The sequence below is a fragment of the Hyperolius riggenbachi genome, chromosome 7 (assembly GCF_040937935.1).
Source record: "Hyperolius riggenbachi isolate aHypRig1 chromosome 7, aHypRig1.pri, whole genome shotgun sequence".
In the NCBI taxonomy this organism is placed as follows: domain Eukaryota; kingdom Metazoa; phylum Chordata; class Amphibia; order Anura; family Hyperoliidae; genus Hyperolius; species Hyperolius riggenbachi.
Window position 1 is genome coordinate 74,079,297 of NC_090652.1, and position 25,759 is coordinate 74,105,055.

At 44.7% G+C, this 25,759-nt stretch overlaps 1 protein-coding gene across 1 annotated transcript in view; it reads left to right on the plus strand.

Annotated features, from left to right (window-relative positions):
* Positions 1 to 25,759, plus strand: part of ITGAL (integrin subunit alpha L) — a 98,407-nt gene that overhangs the window by 11,624 nt on the left and 61,024 nt on the right. The window contains exons 2-6 of the mRNA XM_068244118.1: positions 17,511 to 17,631; positions 22,060 to 22,142; positions 22,250 to 22,314; positions 22,675 to 22,789; positions 23,327 to 23,457. Coding sequence (XP_068100219.1) covers positions 17,511 to 17,631; positions 22,060 to 22,142; positions 22,250 to 22,314; positions 22,675 to 22,789; positions 23,327 to 23,457 — 515 coding nt within the window. The remainder of the gene's footprint in view (positions 1 to 17,510; positions 17,632 to 22,059; positions 22,143 to 22,249; positions 22,315 to 22,674; positions 22,790 to 23,326; positions 23,458 to 25,759) is intronic.

Here is a 25,759-nt window from a genome sequence, read left to right on the forward strand (position 1 = left end):
TCTACTTCTCGGTGTCAGATAGCTCCTATTTAAGGGATTTCTTGATTGAAACAGGTGTAGCAGTAATCAGGCCTGGGGGTGACTACAGAAATTGAACTCAGGTGTGATAAACCACAGTTAAGTTATTTTTTAACAAGGGGGGGCAATCACTTTTTCACACAGGGCCATGTAGATTTGGAGGTTTTTTTTCTCGCTAAATAATAAAAACCACCATTTAAAACTGCGTTTTGTGTTCAATTATGTTATCTTTGACTAATAGTTAACGGTCTTTGATGAGCAGAAACATTTAAGTGTGACAAACATGCAAAAGAATAAGAAATCAGGAAAGGGGCCAATAGTTTTTCACACCACTGTATATATTGTATTTGGGGTCTAAAAGCTTGTGAAAAAATTTCACGGCTTTTAGACCCTAAATCTGGAAATAATCATAAACCCATGGAGGTTAACCCGGGTGGGAGAAGCCTCTGGATCCTAATAAGGCTCCCCCTGTCCTCCTGTGTAGCCTCAATCCAATGCTGACACCCCCCAAAGATCCGCCGACAAGCTTGTCGACAGATGGGAGATGGGTGCAGGCGCAGTAGCTGTAGAACCTGCAGTGATATTTACCTCTGAGATTCAGCGCAGGTGCAGTACCCGCTTCACCCCCCTCGGGCTCTTGCAGAAATAGCCGAGCCCGATCGGGGCCACTCTTACTGGTAAGAGCGAGATGCCAGCACAGTAGATCAGACCCGATTGGACTCTGCTATTTCCACCAGTGCCCGAGGTGGAAGGTGGTACAGCGCCTGCGATGGATCTCAGATGTAAATATTGCTGTCTGCTGCGGTGCGAAAGAGCCAGGTCATAGATTTCACTGCCAGCCAATGTAATCTTATGTCTTCCACCTAGTGAGCTGACCCTTAATGTGTTATATTTCTTGAGTAGACACATACACCAATTAAATATAAAAAAAAAAAAAAAAAAACCATTGACATTTGGCCTGAATAACATAAGGCAATGTTTTAGTAGTGCGGATAAAACTGGCCTGTGTAAGGATACAAACGCAAAGCATGACAAGTGCTCACTCACATGTCCCTTCCCCGCTTGAGTCCACTAGATGAGGACACACTCTCACTGGCTGGATCCACAAAAACAATTGGGAGAAGCGTGCAGAGAACCAGAATCCGGGTACCACGAATGTAACAGCAGAAATATTGTAGAACTCCACACCACTTCAAAGTTTAATCATAGTTTATTGTAATAAAATACAAACATTTAAAAAGAACTGTAGGGCAAAACTGTCCGCTGTTTCGGGCTCCTGTGAACTGGGCAATTTGAAGAAGGGCAGGAGCCTGAAACAGCAGACAGTTTTGCCCTACAGTTCTTTTTAAATGTTTGTATTTTATTACAATAAATGATGATTAAACTTTGCAGCGGTGCGGAGTTCTACAATATTTTTCATTCCCCCACTTGAGCGCATTGGGATCCTTATAATGAATAGAAATAGCAATGCATTTGAGTACTTTCGTTGTAAACCATGGGTTACGATTATGCTTTAAAATAGGGGCTTTGGCCTGGTTATCAAAAGATATTCAACCCATGAATACTATAGCCCAACTGATGAATGACTCCCAAGACATCACCACTAACCCAGAGGAAATAAATGAAATATTCTTCCAATATTACTCTGCTCTATACACTAGCAAACTTACCCAATCGGAAGCTGATCTTGAACAATACTTAGATAAAATTGATCTACCTACACTGCCTATGGAAGATGTAGAAGCATTGGAAGCCCCTATATCGCTCGATGAGGTTATAGATGCTATAGCTGATATGCAGGCTGGCAAGACACCAGGTTTAGATGGTTTCCCCACTGAATTCTACAAACAATACACCGTCTATGGCAGATGCGTTAATAATAGTGCTTCCCAAGCCAGGAAAAGACCCTACTAAATGTACATCCTACCGGCCCATATCTCTGCTAAACACAGATGCCAAAATTCTTGCCAAAATTCTTGCCAAAATACTGGCCACTAGACTCAACTTCTGTATTTGTAAGATAATACATCATGATCAGTCCGGGTTTATGCCTGGGAAAAGTACAGACATCAACCTGAGAAGATTGATAACCAATATTGCTGCCTCGCATTCTAACCCTGGCCAACGAATCATAGCTTCTCTAGATGCCGAAAAGGCATTCGATTCGATAGAATGGAAATATCTATGGGTGGTGATGCGTAAATTTGGATTTGGGGGGAACTTTATTAAGTGGGTACAGATGTTGTATAGCTCTCCTAAAGCTAAAATACGAACAGGTAACATAATCTCTCAGTTTTTCTCCTTAAAGAGAGGTACTAGGCAGGGATGCCCGCTGTCCCCGAGCCTGTTTGCGATAGCCATGGAGCCAGTGGCTGCTTGTCTTAGACAATCAACTGCGGTGAAGGGATTAAAACTTGGAAATTTGCATGAAAAAGTATCCCTCTATGCGGACGACGTCCTTCTCTACTTAAACGACCCCTACTCTTCACTGGATGCAGCCCTGAGTCTATTTGAAGATTTTGGTGTGATGTCCGGTGTTAAAATCAACTGGAGTAAATCAATATTATTTCCTTTAGATGACCTGTCCTCCTTACCACCAAATCCAAACTCCCCCTTAATAGTGGTAAACCAATTTAAATACTTGGGTATCCAAATAACTAAAGAAGTTGCAAGGTTTAGACCACTTAACATAGACCCAATCATCCAACAACTTGAAAATAAATGTACCGTCTGGAACAGACTTCCATTAAACCTAATAGGCAGAATCAATTTGCTTAAGATGATTTTTCTACCTAAATTCAACTACGTATTTCGGCAATGTCCGGTTTGGCTTCCGACGTCACTTTTCAAACAAATTGATAAACTAATTATATCCTTCATATGGGCAGGAAAACAACCGAGAATTGCATTAGACTTATTACAACTTCCAAAATCTAGGGGTGGTCTAGCGCTTCCACATTTTCAGAAGTACTATTGGGCATCAGAACTCGTTACGGTCAGGTGGTGGTTTTCCCAGGAGGATACAAACCCAGCGGTGAATGTTGAGGCAGCACTGCTGGGCTCGTATGAACAATTAACAAACCTACCCTATAGAGGACCTAAAGCCAATCCCCAAACCACTGTGGCTATGACAACAACCTGGAAGGCTTGGTCGACCACTAGAACCCTTATAACAAAACCTGATATCATATCCCCATACACACCACTATGGGGAAATCCACATCTGAAGCACTTCTCTACAATACCCGACCCAGTTATATGGGCGCGGTACGGAATTAAAAATCTATCTCACATCCAAAAGGATAAATCTCTCTATACCTTTAATGAACTAAAAGCTCAATTTGACCTCCCTAATAAGCACTTATTTAGATACCTTCAGTTACAGCACGCACATAGATCACAATTCGGATCTCAGCCTCCTGACATGCAAACTGACAGTTTAGAACAATTGCTTCTAACCCAAAATCTCCCCAAGACACTTTCAGCTACAGTGGTGTGAAAAACTATTTGCCCCCTCCCTGATTTCTAGTACTTTTGCATGTTTGTCACACTTAAATGTTTCTGCTCATCAAAAAACGTTAACTATTAGTCAGATAACATAATTGAACACAAAATGCAGTTTTAAATGATGGTTTTTATTATTTAGTGAGAAAAAAAACTCAAAACCTACATGGAGCTGTGTGAAAAAGAAATTGCCCCCTGAACCTAATAACTGGTTGGGCCACCCTTAGCAGCAATAACTGCAATCAAGCGTTTGCGATAACTTGCAAGGACTCTTTTACAGCACTCTGGAGGAATTTTGGCCCACTCATCTTTGCAGAATTGTTGTAATTCAGCTTTATCTGAGGGTTTTCTAGCATGAACCGCCTTTTTAAGGTCATGCCACAACATCTCAATAGGATTCAGGTCAGGACTTTGACTAGGCCACTCCAAAGTCTTCATTTTGTTTTTCTTCAGCCATTCAGAGGTGGATTTGCTGGTGTGTTTTGGGTCATTGTCCTGCTGCAGCACCCAAGATCGCTTCAGCTTGAGTTGACAAACAGATGGCCGGACATTCTCCTTCAGGATTTTTTGGTAGACAGTAGAATTCATGGTTCCATCTATCACAGCAAGCCTTCCAGGTCCTGAAGCAGCAAAACAACCCCAGACCATCACACTACCACCACCATATTTTACTGTTGGTATGCTGTTCTTTTGCTGAAATGCTGTGTTACTTCTACGCCAGATGTAACGGGACACGCACCTTCCAAAAAGTTCAACTTATGTCTCGTCGGTCCATAAGGTATTTTCCCAAAAGTCTTGGCAATCATTGAGATGTTTTTTAGCAAAATTGAGACGAGCCTTAATGTTGTTTTTGCTTAAAAGTGGTTTGCGCCTTGGATATCTGCCATGCAGGTCGTTTTTGCCCAGTCTCTTTCTTATGGTGGAGTCGTGAACACTGACCTTAATTGAGGAAAGTGAGGCCTTCAGTTCTTTAGATGTTGTCCTGGGGTCTTTTGTGGCCTCTCGGATGAGTTTTCTCTGCACTCTTGGGGTAATTTTGGTCGGCCGGCCACTCCTGGGAAAGTTCATCACTGTTCCATGTTTTTGCCATTTGTGGATAATGGATCTTACTGTGGTTCGCTGGAGTCCCAAAGCTTTAGAAATGGCTTTATAACCTTTACCAGACTGATAGATCTCAATTACAGTACTTTTGTTCTCATTTGTTCCTGAATTTCTTTGGATCTTGGCATGATGTCTAGCTTTTGAGGTGCTTTTGGTCTACTTCTCTGTGTCAGATAGCTCCTATTTAAGTGATTTCTTGATTGAAACAGGTGTGGCAGTAATCAGGCCTGGGGGTGACTACAGAAATTGAACTCAGGTGTGATAAACCACAGTTAAAGTTGTTTTTTAACAAGGGGGGCAATCACTTTTTCACACAGGGCCATGTAGATTTGGAGTTTTTTTCTCACTAAATAATAAAAACCATCATTTAAAACTGCATTTTGTGTTCAGTTATGTTATCTTTGACTAATAGTTAACGGTTTTTGATGAGCAGAAACATTTAAGTGTGACAAACATGCAAAAGAATAAGAAATGAGGAAGGGGGCAAATAGTTTTTCACACCACTGTATCTACACTGAATTGCTTACTCGTACTAATCCCAGGCTGGATAAAAATTTTCACAAATGGGTACAGGATATCCCCACTCTAACTAAAGAAGAATGGGACATAATATTAGAAGACTTCCCCACTACGGTTATATCTGCCAGTGACCAACTTATTCAAACAAAATTCTTACATAGAATTTATCTCACGCCTGAGAGACTGTACAGAATGAGTAACATTAATTCAGATAGATGCTGGAGGTGCTCGACGGACTTGGGCAGCTTCATCCACATCTTCTGGCAATGTCCTAAAATTATCCCCTTCTGGGAGAATATACTTTCAATTATTAATAAATTGGTACAAACCTCTTTCCAGCTCGATGCAGGGTTGTTACTACTAGGGAGAATCGACAAGGATGTTATTTCATCTCATAAACAACGGTTGGTGAGGACACTATGTTTCTATGCTAGAAAGGAGATTCTAAAATATTGGAAAAAAGCTTCTATCCCGACACTTGGTACTTGGGCTAAAGCAATAAACAGCGCCCTCCCTCTGTACAGAATAACCTACTTAAATAGAAAAAGCCCTAAGAAATTTAACAAGGTATGGGGAATTTGGGAAAGCAGGATAATGGATCCAACAAATGACAAATTTTTACCAATCATTGATTGAGTGGCGAGGTGTTAGGTGCGGGGGGCTGGGGTGGGTGCGGGTCTAGGGACGTGCGATGACCTCTTTCTTCTTCTGGGGTGATATCACCCCTCTTTCTTCTCTATACTCTCCTCCGGTGCAGAACTGAAAAGCAATTACAGTTGTTTACATCTTATGAGCTGTTGATATACTTAAAACTGACAATAAAGGTTGTTACTGTACTGTTTAATAGAATTATACAGATACCGACTGTCATGCATGTTAGCTCTTGATTGTACAGCCACAATTGTAAAATGCACTGTTTTGTACTTTTCTTCTATTTTATAAAACAATATAAACTTTTACTGTTAAAAAAAAAAAAAAATAGGGGCTTAATACATTTTTAAAGTGAACCCGAGGTAAGAGTGATATGGAGGCTGCCATGTTTATTTCCTTTTAAATAATACTAGTTGCCTGGCAGCCCTGCTGATCTATTTGGCTGCAGTAGTGAACTGAATTGCATCAGAAACGAGCATGCAGCTAATCTTGTCATATCTGAACCTCTGACCTGCTGCATGCTTGTTCAGGGTCTATGGTTGAAAGTATTAGAGGCAAAAGTATTGCTTAAAAGAAAATAAATATGGCAGCCTCCATATTATTCTCACCTCGGGTTCCCTTTAAAGAGAACCTGATTTGAGGCTCTTGTCCAGAAACAAATATTTGCCTAAGGAGAGGGAAGCCTCTGGATCCTAATGAAGCTTCCCATGACATCCATTACTGCGCGCGGGCCATCCAGCTGATCGGGGCCGTGCTTCTCTTCTGGCACAAGCGTGGCTGCGCTGCAGCTGTGTGAGCACATCTGTGCCTTGTGCATGAGCGGCTCTGGCTTACTGCGCAGGCCTGGCCGTACTTGCACAGATGCAGTATGGCTGCACTCATGCTTAAATGGGTTCTGTGGGGGGAGGGGTTTGAAAATAAAAAGACACTTACCTGGGGCTTCTACCGGCCCCCTGCAGCTGTAATTTCCCACGTTGTCCTCCAACAATCTGCCGTTCTCCGATGCCAGTCCTGGTCTAATCCGGCATCTGATCCAACTGCGGCTGCGCAGCTGTGGCCGCGCTTGTGCTCGCTCCCGTGTGCTTCATCGAGAACTTACTACGCAGGCACAGTACAAAAAAAACTTCGTACTGTGCCTGCACAGTAAGCTCACGATGACGCACGCAGGAGCGGACACTATATGTCTTGTGACTATCAGACCGGGACCGGAGGCGGGGAACCGAAGTTCATAGGACTGTGCGGGACATGACCGCTGCAGGGGGCTGGTAGAAGCCCCAGGTAAGTGTCTGTCTTTATTGTAATTTTTTTTTTTTTATCATGGAAAATTTTCTTTGGGTAATTTTTGGTGTGGGAGGTAAACAGTTAATTTTAAATGTAATAATATGTGTTTATGTAATAAAAAATGTATGTGGACAGTGGATGTAGTTTTACTATTTGGTCTAGTCCTGGACTGGAGTGACGTCATCGACGTCGTGACGTCACAGGGAGTCCTGATCAACCCCTCAGCGCTGCCTGGCACTGATTGGCCAGGCAGTGCACGCGGTATCGGGGGGGGGTGCCTGTATTGCGGCAGGTAGCGGCAGTGCGGCAGCGATCTGGTAGGACACGCAGCAAGCAAAGTGCTTGCTGCGTGTTTTTTAAAAAAAATTATTCAAATCGGCCCAGCGGGACCTGAGCGGTGACCTCCGGCATCTCTGGACGAGCTCAGCTCGTCCAGAATGCTAGGAAGGTTAAAGGGCAACTGAAGTGAGAAGAATATGGAGGTTGCCCTATTTATTTCCTTTTAACCAATGCCAGTTGCCTGGCAGCCCTGCTGATCTGTTTGGCTGCAGTAGTTTCTGAATAACACCAGAAACAAGTATGCAGCTAATCTTGTCAGATTTGACAATAACACCTGATCTGCTGCATGCTTGTTCAGGGTCTATAGCTAAAAGTTTTAGAGGTAGATGATCAGCAGGATAGCCAGGCAACAGCTATTGTTTAAAAGGAAATATATATGGCAGCCTCCATATACCTCTCACTACAGTTGTCCTTTAAGTAACGTTCTTTAAAGAGGGACTGTTACCAAGGATTGAACTTAATCCCAATCAGTAGCTGATACCCCTTTTCCCATGAGAAATCTTTCTCGAATGGATCATCAGGGAGGGGGGGAAAGGGTGTCTGCATGGCTGATATTGTGGTAAAACCCCTCCCACAGTGTGATGTCAGGACCTAGGTCCTGACATCACACTGTGGGAGTCTTGTTGCATTGTGGGAAATAACGCCTTCCAACTGCCAAGCAACCAGTATCTCCCTCTGCATACAGTATGTATAGCTATAAAAAAAACAACCTTTTAGCCTATCATATTGTTAGGGGGTATGATTATAAATGTCAGTCGGTGCTGTCTAGTTTTTTGCTGGTCTGCCAGTAGTAAAGATGATGTGTAGGCTGATTGTGGATCAAACACTATGAACAAATTACGTGGTGAATAGTAGAAGAGAGAACAAGAAATGATTGATAAACCATTTCTTGTTCTCTCTTCTATATTTGTTTTAACTTCTCACTTTGCAATGTATTGATTTCACCCCCCTCCTCCCCCGACCCCTTTTTCGCAACAGTTCCTTGTTAAGTAACATCCTCTTTGCTATTTGGTTCTGGTCGTCTGCATGGCAAGGCGATACATGTGGTAGCTGAGCATCTACTGTTGTGGTATTGACTGCGGAAATGTTAGGGCCTGAATTTATACTTCCTTCTTATTCTCTAAATGACCCGCTATCTTCACCAGACAGAGAACAGGCATGGAATGCTTGGTGGCTCTCCCAGTGGACACCAGGTTTTTACCAGTGATCCTGTAAGGGATAATGAGCTGCACTCCCAGTGGATAATGGATAACTTTAATGTTGGTTTCTAGAAGGATATGGTCCCTGGAATTGCCCCAAGTGTCAGGTGGAAACAAGTGGCTATACTGTGAAAGGTTGCCGAGAATGCTGAAGCCAGGAAGATAAGGGCAGTAAGGAGTAGAGGTAGACTTGTTTGGAAACTGGCTGAGATCTCTGCAGTCAGTTGGTATTGTAGAGGGTAGAGCAGACATTGTGGATACATGCAGCAAAGACTGACAATGGAACTGATGATCTAGGCTACAGGTGTCAAACACCAGGCCCGTGGGCCAAATGCGGCCTTCCTTGCCATTTTATGTGGCCCTTGGAGAGCTTCCAATGTCCATCATTGTAAGCAGGGGCGTAACTAGGAATCGCCGGGCCCTTCTGCAGAAATTCTGAGCGGGCCCTCCTCCCCCTCCCCCCCTGGTGCCCGCTCAGGGCCATTTTTGGGTGCTGGAGGGGTCGCAGCATGAGGGGAGGGCTTGGTAGCACATCGGTGGGGAGGGGGGACGGTCCCCCCTCCCTCACCTCGGGCTCTCCCCTCCAGCATTGAATAGTGCATATGCAGGCTGTGGGCAGCAGCAGATACATACCTTCCTTGCGTTCCACGGATGTTCCTCTCTCTAGCTTCTGACGCGACTTCCTGTATAAACAGGAAGTAGCGTTAGACACTAGAGGGAGAAACAGGTATGTATCTGCCGATGCCCGCCGCCTGTATACGCACTAATCAATGCTTGAGGGGAGAGTGAGAGGTGAAGGAGGGGGGGGGGACAAAAAATAAAATCTTCTATGAACTCACCATACTCCTAACGGAATACCTTGCGGTGTCTTCTTTCTATAATGGGGTCATTTGTGGTGTTCCTATACTGCCCTGGCATTTTAGGGGCCCTAAACCGTGAGGAGTAGTCTTGAAACCAAATGTCTCAAAATGAGCTGTGAATTCCTAAAGGTACTCATTGGACTTTGGGCCCCTTTGCGCAGTTAGGGTGCAAAAAAGTGTCACACATGTGGTATCGCCGTACTCAGGAGAAGTAGTATAATGTGTTTTGCGGTGTATTTTCACACATACCCATGCTGGGTGGGAGAAATATCTCTGTAAATGGACAATTGTGTGTAGAAAAAAAACATCAAAAAATTGTCATTTACAGAGATATTTCTCCCACCCAGCATGGGTATATGTAAAAATACACCCCAAAACACATTATACTACTACTCCTGAGTACGGCGGTACCACGTGTGGCACTTTTTTGCACCCTAACTGCGCTAAGGGGCCCAAAGTCCAATGAGTACCTTTAGGATTTCACAGGTCATTTTGAGACGTGGTTTCAAGACTACTCCTCACAGTTTAGGGCCCCTAAAATGCCAGGGCAGTATAGGAACCCCACAAATGACCCCATTTTAGAACGACACCCCAAGGTATTCCGTTAGGAGTATGGTGAGTTCATAGAAGATTTTAATTTTTTTGTCACAAGTTAGCGGAAAATGACACTTTGTGGAAAAAAACAATAAAAATCAATTTCCGCTAACTTGTAGCAGAAAAATAAAATCTTCTATGAACTCACCATACTCCTAACTGAATACCTTGGGGTGTCTTCTTTTTTAAAATGGGGTCATTTGTGGTGTTCCTATACTGCCCTGGCATTTTAGGGGCCCTAAACCGTGAGGAGTAGTCTTGAAACCAAATGTCTCAAAATGACCTGTGAAATCCTAAAGGTACTCATTGGACGTTGGGCCCCTTAGCGCACCTAGGCTGCAAAAAAGTGTCACACATGTGGTATTGCCGTACTCAGGAGAAGTAGTATAATGTGTTTTGGGGTGTATTTTTACACATACCCATGCTGGGTGGGAGAAATATCTCTGTAAATATATAATTGTGTGTAAAAAAAAAAAATTAAAAAAAAATTTGTCATTTACAGAGATATTTCTCCCACCCAGCATGGGTATGTGTAAAAATACACCCCAAAACACATTATACTGCTTCTCCTGAGTATGGCAATACCACATGTGTGACACTTTTTTTGCAGCCTAGGTGCGCTAAGGGGCCTAACGTCCTATTCACAGGTCATTTTGAGGCATTTGGTTTCAAGACTACTCCTCACGGTTTAGGGACCCTAAAATGCCAGGGCAGTATAGGAACCCCACAAGTGACCCAATTTTAGAAAGAAGACACCCCAAGGTAATCTGTTAGGTGTATGGTGAGTTCATAGAAGATTTTATTTTTTGTCACAAGTTAGTGGAAAATGATACTTTGTAAAAAAAAAATCAATTTCTGCTAACTTTTGACATATATAAAATCTTCTATGAACTCATCATACACCTAACGGAATACCTTGGGGAGTCTTCTTTCTAAAATGGGGTCACTTGTGGGGTTCCGATACGGCCCTGGCATTATAGGGGCCCAAAACCACGAGGAGTAGTCTAGAAACCAAATGCCTCAATTACTGTTCAGGGGTATAAGCATCTGCAAATTTTGATGACCGGTGGTCTGAGGGGCCGAATTTTGTGGAACCAGTCATAAGCAGGGTGGCCTCTTAGATGACAGGTTGTATTGGCACTGAAGTGCAGGAAGCACAGGATGTTCTCAAATCGTGACCTGGACATGGCAGCAGAGAACATGGGCATGTGATGTATTGGGTGCGTAGACCAATGAGACCGCAAGACATTATTTTTGACTAGACCCATGTTAAGGAGAAGGCCCCAAAAAATGTTACGTTCGGAAACTTGGAGTGGCTTCCACCGAAAAGGCTGGGCATAGTAGCTTCTTGGATTGGCGTTTGCGTATTGTGTGGCATAACGGTTGGTCTCAGCCACAATTAAGTCGTACCAGCAGTGATCAGAAAAAAAAAATTCTGTCACTGCGGTGGGGCAGGTGAGGGTTTGGCCGGGTGATCAGAAGCCCGCAGGGGGGCAGATTAGGGCCTGATCTGATGGATAGGAGTGCTAAGGGGTGACAGGTGGTGATTGATGGGTGTCTCAGTGGCTGATTAGAGGGGAGAATAGATGCAATCAATGCACTGGGGAGGTGATCGGAAGGGGGTCTGAGAGGGATCTGAGGGTTTGGCGAAGTGATCAGGAGCCCACATGGGGCAAATTAGAGCCTGATTTGATGGGTAGGTGTGCTAGGGGGGTGACAGGAGGTGATTGAAGGGTTTCTCAGGGTGTGAATAGAGGGGGAATAGATGCAAGCAATGCACTGGGGAGGTGATCGGGGGTATCTGAGGGTGTGGGCTGGTAATTGGGTGCCCACAAGGGGCAGATGAGGGTCTGATCTGATGGGTATGATGGGTAGCAGTGACGGGGTGATTGATGGGTGATCAGTGGGTGATTAGAGGGGAGAACAGATGTAAATAATGCACTGGGGAGGTGATCAGAGGGTGGTCTGGGGGGCTATCTGAGGGTGTGGGCGGGTGATTGGGTGCCCGCAAGGGGCAGATTAGGGTCTGATCTGATGGGTAGCAGTGACGGGGTGATTGATAGGTGATCAGTAGGTGATTACAAGAGAGAATATATGCAAGCAATGCACTGGCGAGTTGATCGGAGCAGGTCTGGGGGCTATTTGAGGGTGTGGGCGGGTGATTGGTTGCCCGCAAGGGGCAGATTAGGGTCTGAGCTGATGGGTAGCAGTGACAGGTGGTGACGGGGTGATTGATAGGTGATCAGTAGGTGATTACAAGGGAGAATATATGCAAGCAATGCACTGACGAGTTGATCAGAGCGGGTCTGGGGGCTATTTGAGGGTGTGGGCGGTTGATTGGGTGCCAGCAAGGGGCAGATTAGGGTCTGATCTGATGGGTAGCAGTGACAGATGGTGACAGGGGGTGACGGGGTGATTAATAGGTGATCAGTAGGTGATTACAAGGGAGAATATATGCAAGCAATGCACTGGCGAGTTGATCAGAGCGGGTCTGGGGGGCTATTTGAGGGTGTGGCGGGTGATTGGGTGCCCGCAAGGGGCAGATTAGGGTCTGATCTGATGGGTAGCAGTGACAGGTGGTGACGGGGTGTTTGATGGGTGATCACTGGGTGATTAGAGGGGAGAGCAGATGTCAGATGTAAACAATGCACTTTCGGAGGTGATCTGAGGGTGGGTTTGCGAGCAATCTGAGGGTGTAGGTGGGTGATCAGGTGCCCACAAGGGGCAGGTTAGGGTCTGAGCTGATGGGTGGCAGTGACAGGGGGTGATTGACAGGTGATTACAGGGGAGAATAGATGTATACAGTACACAGGGGGGGGGGTCTGGGCAGGATCTGAGGGTGTGTGGGGGGGTGATCAGGAGCCCCCAGGGGGCAGTTTAGGACCTAATCTAAAAAAATAGCATTGACAGATAGTGACAGGGAGTGATTGATGGATGACTAGGGGGGTGATTGGGTGCAAACAGGGGTCTGGGGGATGGACTGGGGGGAGGGGGGTCCGAGGGGTGCTGTGGGCGATCAGGGGCAGGGGGCTGGGCAGATCAGTGTGCTTGGGTGCAGACAGGGAGGGCTGCAGCCTGCCCTGGTGGTCCCTCGATCACTGGGATCACCAGGGCAGGAGGCAGCCTGTATAATACGCTTTGTATACATTACAAAGCGTATTATACGCTTGTATTGCGGCGATCGAGGGGATAACAACCCGCCGGCGCTTCCGACATCGCGGGTGGGCGGAGCCTATTGCCAGCGGATGCGCGCGCATCACAGCTCGCGATCCCCTGCCATGACGAGTCCCAGGACCCGACGCCTATCAGCGTTACGTGGTCCTGGGCATGCCACTTTGCCGACGCCCATAGGTAGTGGGCGGTTGGCAAGTGGTTAAAGTGGTATTGTCAGCATAAAAATCAAATTTCAACAGCAACTGGTCTGAGTGTATTAAGTGATAAAGATGCTAATCCTGCATTCAAAACTTGCAAACGTTTTCTGCTCTAATGGTTTGTAGTTATCACATACTTTAGGAGCACTGGCCCTAGTGCCAAACAGTGCCAAAGAGTTGAATGTTGGGAGTTCTTTTTATCTATAATATATTCCTCCTCTTCCATTTATTTCCCTGCATAGCTGCTTATCAGAAACACCCTCTGATTAATTGTGTTTACAAGCAAGGCTGAGGTGAGACAGTGCAGTTGTTAGTATACACCTCAGTGGGAGTGTCTGAAGACTCTGGGAGGAGGACAGCTAATGAATACACAATGGGCAAGAGAAGGGAGGGGGGAAAACAAGAGTCAGGAAGGATATGATGTCAGCATTAGCTTGGCAAGATGGCCACTGCCTAGAATTGGATTTTCTGTTTTTCCTTTATAAAATTCACAGGAATCATTATGTGGATAGCACAATATCTAAGTAGAAAGTAGTATTTATCTACTTATGTGTTTTTTATTTCTAGGTTAGCATGGGTGTCTCTTGTTTTTTCCTGGCAGTCCTGCTGATCCTCTGCCTCTAGTATTTTTAGCCGTAGACCCTGAACAACTACTGCAGCCAAATAGACAAGCAGAGCTGCCAGGCAACTGGTATTATTGAAAAGGAAATAAATAGGGCAGCCTCCATAGTCTTCTCATTTTGGTTGTCCTTTAACCAGAGCCGGGACAAGGTCCTCCAGCACCCAAGGCTGAGACATCAAAGTGCGCCCCTCCATCCCTGCCCCCGAGCCATCAAACACTGATTGCAATTTGACTAAGAGGCGCCACAGGGCCCACAACCTCCCCAACACCTTAATATCTAGTTATCTGGCTTGCAGTCACTGCTATGTATCCCCTTTTCTTATTTCTTTCTGCTTCAAACACAATTGGGAATGACATCTGAATGAATTCTGCGCCCCCTCCTACACTGCGCCCTGAGGCTGGAGCCTCTCCAGCCTATGCCTCGGCCCGGCCCTGCCTTTAACAGCATTCCACTCATGGACTGTGCGTAGAAAACTGCAATTCAATGCTAACTTTCTTGAAAAACGATATAGTTTTGCTTGACCCGAAACCCAAAATGTTGCTACCGTTTTCTATGGAGATATTTTATGTGTGTCATTAGATCATCATATTGATAAAATTAGTTAAAATTCTCCAACTATGAGATTTTCCTCATGAAAGTGCAGGAGAGTTTTGGTGCTTCCCAGACTGCTTTCCCTTGGATTCATCCCTTTCCCTTGAATCATATAGCTGGTCGTAGCTGTGAAGTAGAACACCAAGAATGCCCGGATTTACCTCACAGGAGCCTATAGGTACAGATGTCCTGGCACCCTAGACCTCAACCTCCATGAACCTACAAACCCCCACCAAACTGCAGCGCAAGTGAGCTGGCTGGCCCCACTGTTACTTCTCCCTTACTTCCCCTGCCCGTCATAGGTAGACACAGGTGACCCTTAGCATTAGGTAGCCAGAGGTACCCTCAGTAGTAAGAACCTAGTGGTGCTAGTGACTAAAGGGAGATCTCGTCAGTGGAATGCCGAGAGCCGGGTAAGTAACCTCTGTTACAGTCCGCTCGGGACTTTGCATACGGAAGGAAAGAGGGAGCCACTAGAGGGAGGGGACTAAGCCTCATTTCCCTCATCAGGCGCCTGCAGGCACATGCCTACAGTGTGTTAGGGCCCACTCAAACTTAAAAGGCGCAAAATGTTTGCCTGGGAGATTTTACTGCGATTAGCGCTGTAAAATCATTGTACACTTCCGCGATTCCCAACGATCGCGATCAGCGCTGGTTAAAGCACTGTACCGTAATCGTTTGAGAATTGCGGCAAAATGCTGCAGGTAACACATTTCACAATTGCCGTTAATCAAGGAACGACCACGATCGGTGGCAAACGCGGCAGTGAGATCACTGCCATTCAGTTATAATTGTACTAGCACTTTAAAAAGCGCTAGGGCTTTCGGCAATTAGCGGGACTCACCCACTAATCACCCTAGTGAGAAAGGGCCCTTATGGTTAATCCAGCCTTGACAACAGGGCCGGTGAGCAGGGCACCAATAAAATGAGGAGAGAGCAGACCATTTCCTGCAAACCGATGGAAGTCGTCTATGAAGTAATGCCCTTCCAATTATTCCTAGATACACCTGTCTACTGAAATTACGCCGTATTTTCAAGGCTGGATCAATATGGTGTGTTAGACCAGAGTCCTCATAAATCCTCATAGGTCCTGTACACCAATATGTTACAGTGGTGTGAAAAACTATTTGCCCCCTTCCTGATTTCTTATTCTTTTGCATGTTTGTCACACTTAAATGTTTCTGCTCATCAAAAATCGTTAACTATTAGTCAAAGATAACCTAATTGAACACAAAATGCAGTTTTAAATGATGTTTTTTATTATTTAGTGAGAAAAAGACCTCAAAACCTACATGGCCCTGTGTGAAAAAGAAATTGCCCCCTGAACCTAATAACTGGTTAGGCCACCCTTAGCAGCAATAACTGCAATCAAGCATTTGCGATAACTTGCAACGAGTCTTTTACAGCGCTCTGGAGGAATTTTGGCCCACTCATCTTTGCAGAATTGTTGTAATTCAGATTTATTTGAGGGTTTTCTAGCATGAACCGCCTTTTTAAGGTCATGCCACAACATCTCAATAGGATTCAGGTCAGGACTTTGACTAGGCCTCTCCAAAGTCTTCATTTTGTTTTTCTTCAGCCATTCAGAGGTGAATTTGCTGGTGTGTTTTGGGTCATTGTCCTGCTGCAGCACCCAAGATCGCTTCAGCTTGAGTTGACGAACAGTTGGCCGGACATTCTCCTTCAGGATTTTTTGGCAGACAGTAGAATTCATGGTTCCATCTATCACAGCATGCCTTCCAGGTCCTGAAGCAGCAAAACAACCCCAGACCATCACACTACCACCACCATATTTTACTGTTGGTATGATGTTCTTCTGCTGAAATGCTGTGTTACTTCTACGCCAGATGTAACGGGACACGCACCTTCCAAAAAGTTCAACTTTTGTCTTGTCGGTCCACAAGGTATTTTCCCAAAAGTCTTGGCAATCATTGAGATGTTTTTTTAGCAAAATTGAGACGAGCCTTAATGTTCTTTTTGCTTAAAAGTGGTTTGCGCCTTGGATAGCTTCCATGCAGGCCGTTTTTGCCCAGTCTCTTTCTTATGGTGGAGTCGTGAACACTGACCTTAATTGAGGCAAGTGAGGCCTGCAGTTCTTTAGATGTTGTCCTGGGGTCTTTTGTGGCCTCTCGGATGAGTTTTCTCTGCACTCTTGGGGTAATTTTGGTCGGCCGGCCAGTCCTGGGAAGGTTCATCACTGTTCCATGTGTTTGCCATTTGTGGATAATGGCTCTCACTGTGGTTTGCTGGAGTCCCAAAGCTTTAGAAATGGCTTTATAACCTGTACCAGACTGATAGATTTCAATTACAGTACTTTTGTTCTCATTTGTTCCTGAATTTCTTTGGATCTTGGCATGATGTCTAGCTTTTGAGGTGCTTTTGGTCTACTTCTCTGTGTCAGATAGCTCCTATTTAAGTGATTTCTTGATTGAAACAGGTGTGGCAGTAATCAGGCCTGGGGGTGACTACAGAAATTGAACTCAGGTGTAATAAACTCCCTTTAAGTTATTTTTTAACAAGGGGGGGCAATCACTTTTTCACACAGGGCCATGTAGATTTGGGTTTTTTTTTCTCACTAAATAATAAAAACCATCATTTAAAACTGCATTTTGTGTTCAATTAGGTTATCTTTGACTAATAGTTAACGATTTTTGATGAGCAGAAACATTTAAGTGTGACAAACATGCAAAAGAATAAGAAATCAGGAAGGGGGCAAATAGTTTTTCACACCACTGTATGTGTGATGGATTTTTCTATAGCTCTTATGTAGTTTTGTAGTATCTGCATAAAATTGGACAGATGCATCTCTTGTTGTGACCTTGGATCTTCATTGTTACCTCTTGTTACACATCTCTTCAGGGCTGGAAGTCTTGCTGGCCTACAATGTGGAGGTTTCTCCAGGGAGGAGCTTCTCTGCGCTCAACAGCAGTAGATTCTTCGGCTACCGAGTTCAGCAGTTCAACTCCACCCATGGAAAGAGGTAACCCTCTGCAGTACCACTGTGTTCACAGTGTTCACTGTTCAATTCTGAACAACTTGTTTTAAGAGATATGCGCATATTTTATGTATGTTTGTAAGTGCAATACTTTTAATGTATAAGATTTATTAAATTGCTAGCTATTTCACTGCCCCTTCACCAGATACAGGCAATACATCTGCTCAGGCAGATTGTTTGCAGGAACAAAAGTTTTTTGAGTTTTTTTTTTAGTGCTGCTAGTGCATACTGGTTACAAACTGCTGCGTTCCTGTAGTTGTATTTTCTTAGTTTAAAGAGAACCCGAGGTGGGTTTGAAGAATATTATCTGCATACAGAGGCTGGATCTGCCTATACAGCCCAGCCTCTGTTGCTATCCCAAACCCCCCTAAGGTCCCCCTGCACTCTGCAATCCCTCATAAATCACAGCCACGCTGCTGACAAACAGCTTGTCAGAGCTGGCTGTGTTTATCTCTATAGTGTCAGTCTGCTGCTCTCCCCGCCTCCTGCAGAACTCCAGTCCCCGCCTGCATCCCTTCCCTCCCTGCTGATTGGGGGCAGGGACCGGAGCTATGGAGGAGGCGGGGGAGCAGCTGAGACTGACACTACAGATGTAAACACAGCCTCACAGCATGGCTGTGATTTATGAGGGATTGCAGAGTGCAGGGGGACCTTAGTGGGGTTTGGGATAGCAACAGAGGCTGGGCTGTATAGGCAGATCCAGCCTCTGTATGCAGATAACATTCTTTAAACACACCTCGGGTTCTCTTTAATATTTAGTCAGGCTGGACCCCTCCTCTCCTGTAGTGATGTCTTACTATTTTATGTCCAGAGATGTGCATCTGGCAGGGCCCTTTCACTGTTATCAGCATGCTGTCAGCTGGGGAGCTCTAGGAGGTCTCACCCTCTCTTCAGACAATCCAATAAGGAATGTCTTCTGAGGGACAGTCAAAAACTTTTCAACCTGTGCCTAATACCGTATCTGGCTGTCCACATGCAGTCAGCAGAACAATGGTGAGAGAGAAGACAGAGGTTTTTTTTCTACGGACCCTGCTTCTGCTCTTCAACATACTGTGTACTTGCCAGATGCCACCCTTTCTAATCTTGAATTGCTGCCTGAAGCCTGCTGTTCATATTGGCTTTTACAAGATCCGCCTCTTGACTAGGTGAGATTACAATGCATGGGCACCGGGAGGGGGGAGATATTAACATTTGGGGGGCAGTCACAAGGCCAATTCCCAAGAGATTTCGTGCTGAAAATCATCAGGAATTGGCCTGTGGTTTGTGGGCAGCTAACAGATCTCTGTTCGATCAGAGCGAGTTCTGTTCCTTAGTCAAAAAACAAAACAAAAAGAGATTGCTTTCTTAAAACAAAGAATTTGCAATAATTCAGGTTGGAGTGAGCTCCGAGGTATCTCCCACAATGCATCACTGCTGACATATGCAAATTATCCATTGTTGTCCCTGTGTGAGCTAAACACACCTCCAGATCTGATGGAAAGCAATGATGTGTCAGCTTTCAGCCGTGATATAAAGGCGGCTCACTCCCCTTCCCAAGTGCCTCTCTCCCTCCTTCCATATGCAGAGTTCCAAGTGGAGTGTAAATGAGAGGTAACTCACCCGGGTCTCTGCATGCCACTGACCAGATCTACCTTCAGTCGGGTGCACCTCTAGCTACCTAATACTTGGGGGCACCTCTAGCTACCTAATACTTGGGGACACCTTTAGATACTTAATACAAGGATAGCTCTGGCTACCTAATGCTAAGGGGCACCTTTAGCTACCTATTAATGGTAAAGGGAACTAAGGGAGAAGTGACAGCTGGGCCAGCCAGCACACACACGTGGCAGTTCGGTGGATGTTTGCAGGTTCATGGAGGGCAAAGTCTAGGGTGCCAGGACATCTGTGCCTATAGGCTCCCGTGAGGTAAATCCGGGCCTGATGCTCAATAATAATATTCTTACAACTGTCAATAAAAACACATTTGGGTGGGCGCCACTAGAGTCACCAGTAGGTATGAGGAAACAGAAGGTCACTCCAGCCCCCACAGTCCACCTGTAAGTTAGTGAATGACCTGTACGTTTGTTAGCATTATGCCAACTCAGGAGGTGTCTCTGGAAGTTGTGGCACTGGCCAATTGTCTTTTTCAATAACGTTTATTGATTAAGGGCCCGTTCTCACTTGAGGTCGCAAAACGCGCTTTGCATGGGTGATATTAGTGCTGTAAAATCACTGTACACACTCATGATTCTTAAGCGATCGCAATCGGCCCTTTTTTTTTAAGCACTGTATCGCAATAGCTCCAGAATCATGGAAAAATGCTGCAAGCAACGCGTTTTGTGATTGCCGCTAATCTCGTATCACCCGTGATCGGCGGCAATCGCAGCAGTGAGATCACTGCCATATAGGTAATGTTGCAGTGCGGCGATTAGTGGTAAACGGGCGCTAATCGCCTAAGTGAGAAAATACAGCAATTGCAAGTTGTTGATATAGAACAATTACATTCAGATTGCCATAGATCAAGTGTACTGTTTATAGCAGTTTCATTTTTCTCAAGGGAAATATACATAAGGAACGTTTTAAAGAGGAACTTGGGGGGCCGTTTCACACAAGTGCAGCATTTTACCGCAGCCTATCGCTAGGGCAATGTAAGTCTATGGGGCATATCACATTGCCTGCAGTGCGTCAAAAGTACCCTATCTAATGCGGCAAACCGAGTCATGTAAGTCTATGGCAACGTGAGTGGTTTTTAAGGGCCCTTTTCCACTAGAGCGATTGCGATTGCTGAATCGCAAATCGCTAGTGATTTTTAAATCGCTAGGGTTGTTACTTTATCATAGAAATCACAACAAGTATTTTCCACTACAGTGATTCGATTTGGAAATCGCAATCGCTTTCTGGAGCGATTTTTACAGTGATAATGCAATGCAAATGAAAATCGCATAACAGAATTAATGAAAAATCGCAATCGCTGGCGTTTGTGATTTGCGATTGCTAGTGGAAAAGGGCCCTTAATGACTGACGCCAGTTTTACGCGTCACGCATGCGCGGAAGTGTATTTTAGGATTACTCTTCTGTGCATGTGAACGCTTTGGGCACAGGAAATGAGCGTCACTTCCTGCTTGACCGGCTGCCAGACGGGGATTACCATGTTAGGACTGTTTTTGGCGGTGCGGCCCCCTGCACCACTGCAGCCAATATACAGATTGAAACTGGCCTAACTGAAAAGGGGAAAAATAAAAATCAATACATTGCAATGTGAGATGTTAAAAAATAAAAAATAAATCAAGAAATGATTGATTTTTGCCATGTAATTTGTTCATAGTGTTTGATCCGCAATCAGCCTGCACGTCATCATCTTTACTACTGGCAGACAAGAAAAAAACTAGACAGCACCAACTGCCATAATCTATAACCACACACCCTAACATTACTATATAGGCTAGGTGTTTTGTTTTTTAAAGATATACACATGCACAGAGGGAAATACTGGTTGCTTGACAATTGGAAACAGTTATTACCCACAATGCAACAAGGTTCACAGTAGGTAAACTGTCAGGACCTAGGTGCTGACATCACACTGTTAGAGGGGTCTCACCACAATATCAGCCATACAGCCGACCCCCGCTGTAGATCTGTAGCAGAGTCTCAATGGGAACCTATGAAAAACACATTGTGATTTAACATTGAAATAATATGTACAATACATTAAGATCGAAGCAGTCCTAATAAGTCAGGAGAATCTATTGTTATTATCATTGGGTGCTCTCCTTTAGTTATCTGGTAAGGATTGTTAGGCAGTCGTTGTTTTGACATCTAGACCAAATATGTAAGAATGTAGCCATGAAGTTATTGGTGTAGTTTATTATTTCTTCAGGTTCTTCTATTTAACCATTGTTTGGTGGTGGGGATGACAGTCGTCCTCCAGTGGGCGAGGATTAGTGCTTTAGTGGTTAAGTGTGGGAGGACAGAGTTTTTGTATACCTTCGGTCTGCAAGTGGAATCATGGAGTAGGAACATATCTGGTTCAAAAGGTACTCTCTGATCTGTTATCTTCTGTATCAGATTGTGGACCTCATTCCAATTAGGTCTAATGCAATGGCAAGACCATGTCAGATGTAGGAAGGAGCAATTGGTATTGTCTCATCTCCAGCATTTACCTGGTATGTTGAGCAGAATTTGTGTAGAATGTTGGGGGTTCTATACCAAATGTTTTGGAATATAAAGATTTTTTGCTCCTGCAACTACGTGATTGTGAAAATAGTTGACCGTTGCTCCTTTGAAAGCTTCTTATTAAGTAGCTTATACCATTTTCTTTCCTGGTAATGTATCTCAGACAGGCTACTATTGTTGAGAAGTGCATAAGACCAAGTCAGTAAGTGTGTGGACAATTGTTTGTCACTCATCCCTTATATGGTCTTCTTGTCTCCTCAGAATCCTGGTTAGTGATCCAGGCTTGGGGCTGATATACTCCTGTGGTGTCATCAGTGGAACATGTGACATCATCTCACTTCCAGGTAAGAGAACTCTGTGGAATGCCTCATTGATGAATATTCCAACAGGATCCACCTTATTACATCATCTGACTGAACTTCCTCTTTTATGACCTTTTATTTTATTCTAGATAAGACCAGCACTAGTCATGTTGGAATGATGCTGGAGGCAGAGTCAGAGTCTGGCCGCGCCATTGTAAGTATATAGATAGACATATTGGCAAGAGGCGTCTGTATATTATCACTATATATTATCATTGCACTTTATAGAGGCATTGTGATATTCACATACACTGTGGTCAAGGACATGCCAATAATGCCAGACTTACATGCAAATTGTATGTAGCTTTGAATTAGGCCAATCAAAGGCATTTTCTCACGATCTAGTTTGACCAAATTGCAGACTTTATAAAGTTTCCATGAAATTTGCACCCAAGCTGAAATTATTAGAATTTGGCTCTATAAAGTTTCCATGACATTTGCGCCTAAGCTGAAATTATTTTTAATTAATTTAAATAATTTTTTTATCATCTCCAACTGTGACCTCCTCTACCAGGTTTGTGGATCCGACGACCCTCATGATTGTGACCAACTGCAATACAGGAATGGAGCATGCTACACCATAGACTCCACCCTGACACCTTCTCAGAAACTCCGCCCGGGATATCAAGGTGAGAGAGGGGCAACTCGTCAAACTATTTATACTAAGTATGATAGCTCCTCCGCCTAACTTGTGATATAAAACTCCTCTCTACGTTTTCACAACTAAATCAACTCCTAAATCAGCTACTACAAGTATACCGCTCCTCCCACCAGCCTGAAAACTAGAGTTTCTCTAATAGCATAGATCTGTTAATAGAAGCATCTCCACCTACTTTTGAGAAGACAATTAATCACTTGATATACAAATGTTCTTCCACTATAATTAGAGAAATACAGTTTCTACAACCAAAATTGCCTGACTTGTCCATTATTCCTCTGTAGACTAGTGTATTTTACACAAGTTAATTGGGAAGACTCCTTCCAGTACTTATTACCTACCCATAGACGAATCCTACCTCAACCAGCCCATGAGGAATTCTCCTGTCACCTTCTAACAGTGAAAGGTTGCTCCTCCAACTGCCCACCCAAAAGAGACTCCAAAAGTTGCTTGGCTGTAGATATATGTAAGTCCAGACGATCCATATTTCTGGAATTTCTTCTTGCAGATTGCCAAAAGGACGAGGTGGACCTGTGCTTCCTGTTTGATGGCTCTTCAAGTACTGGGGAACGTGAGCTCAAGAGCATAAAAACATTCCTGAAAAATGCCATTCAGAGTCTGAAGAACACCACAATGAATGTAAGGAGGTATCTGTTTGCCTGTGAGGAGGAAGAGTCTGTACTGCTCCTTGTTCCACTATCTCTCTAAACCCCTCCTCGGCCTGCCTTCTATGCTGTTCATTATCCAGCGACCCTTTCTGCAGTATCTGCTTTCTGCTGCTCCAGTATCTCCTTTCTGCTGCTCCAACCTCCAGTATCTCTTTTTTGCTGCTCCACCCCCAGTATCTCTTTTCTGCTGCTAGTCCCTCCAGTATCTCCATTCTGCTGCTAGTCCCTCCAGTATCTCCATTCTGCTGCTAGTCCCTCCAATATCTCCATTCTGCTGCTAGTCTCTCCAGTATCTCCTTTCTGCTGCTAGTCCCTCCAATATCTCCATTCTGCTGCTAGTCCCTCCAGTATCTCCTTTCTGCTGCTAGTCCCTCCAGTATCTCCTTTCTGCTGCTAGTCCCTCCAGTATCGCCATTCTGCTGCTAGTCCCTCCAGTATCTCTATTCTGCTGCTAGTCCCTCCAGTATCTCCATTCTGCTGCTAGTCCCTCCAAAATCTCCATTCTGCTGCTAGTCTCTCCAGTATCTCCTTTCTGCTGCTAGTCCCTCCAATATCTCCATTCTGCTGCTAGTCCCTCCAGTATCTCCTTTCTGCTGCTAGTCCCTCCAGTATCTCCTTTCTGCTGCTAGTTCCTCCAGTATCGCCATTCTGCTGCTAGTCCCTCCAGTATCTCTATTCTGCTGCTAGTCCCTCCAGTATCTCTATTCTGCTGCTAGTCCCTCCAGTATCTCTATTCTGCTGCTAGTCCCTCCAGTATCTCTATTCTGCTGCTAGTCCCTCCAGTATCTCTATTCTGCTGCTAGTCCCTCCAGTATCTCCATTCTGCTGCTAGTCCCTCCAGTATCTCCATTCTGCTGCTAATCCCTCCAGTATCTCCATTCTGCTGCTAGTCCCTCCAGTATCTCCATTCTGCTGCTAGTCCCTCCAGTATCTCCATTCTGCTGCTAGTCCCTCCAGTATCTCCATTCTGTTGCTACTCCCTCCAGTATCTCCATTCTGCTGCTAGTCCCTCCAATATCTCCATTCTGCTGCTAGTCTCTCCAGTATCTCCTTTCTGCTGCTAGTCCCTCCAATATCTCCATTCTGCTGCTAGTTACTCCAGTATCTCCTTTCTGCTGCTAGTCCCTCCAGTATCTCCTTTCTGCTGCTAGTCCCTCCAGTATCGCCATTCTGCTGCTAGTCCCTCCAGTATCGCCATTCTGCTGCTAGTCCCTCCAGTATCTCTATTCTGCTGCTAGTTCTTCCAGTATCTCCATTCTGCTGCTAGTCCCTCCAATATCTCCATTCTGCTGCTAGTCTCTCCAGTATCTCCTTTCTGCTGCTAGTCCCTCCAATATCTCCATTCTGCTGCTAGTCCCTCCAGTATCTCCTTTCTGCTGCTAGTTCCTCCAGTATCTCCTTTCTGCTGCTAGTCCCTCCAGTATCGCCATTCTGCTGCTAGTCCCTCCAGTATCTCTATTCTGCTGCTAGTCCCTCCAGTATCTCTATTCTGCTGCTAGTCCCTCCAGTATCTCTATTCTGCTGCTAGTCCCTCCAGTATCTCTATTCTGCTGCTAGTCCCTCCAGTATCTCCATTCTGCTGCTAGTCCCTCCAGTATCTCCATTCTGCTGCTAGTCCCTCCAGTATCTCCATTCTGCTGCTAGTCCCTCCAGTATCTCCATTCTGCTGCTAATCCCTCCAGTATCTCCATTCTGCTGCTAATCCCTCCAGTATCTCCATTTTGCTGCTAGTCCCTCCAGTATCTCCATTCTGCTGCTAGTCCCTCCAGTATCTCCATTCTGCTGCTAGTCCCTCCAGTATCTCCATTCTGTTGCTACTCCCTCCAGTATCTCCTTTCTGCTACTATTCCCTCCAGTATCTCCTTTCTGTTACATAGTTACATAGTTATTTTGGTTGAAAAAAGACATACGTCCATTGAGTTCAACCAGTACAAAGTACAACTCCAGCCTGCTCCCTCACATATCCCTGTTGATCCAGAGGAAGGCGAAAAAACCCTTACAAGGCATGGTCCAATTAGCCCCAAAAGGGAAAAATTCCTTCCCGACTCCAGATGGCAATCAGATAAAATCCCTGGATCAACATCATTAGGCATTACCTAGTAATTGTAGCCATGGATGTCTTTCAATGCAAGGAAAGCATCTAAGCCCCCTTTAAATGCAGGTATAGAGTTTGCCATAACGACTTCCTGTTGCAATGCATTCCACATCTTAATCACTCTTACTGTAAAGAACCCTTTCCTAAATAAAGGGCTAAAACGTTTTTCCTCCATGCG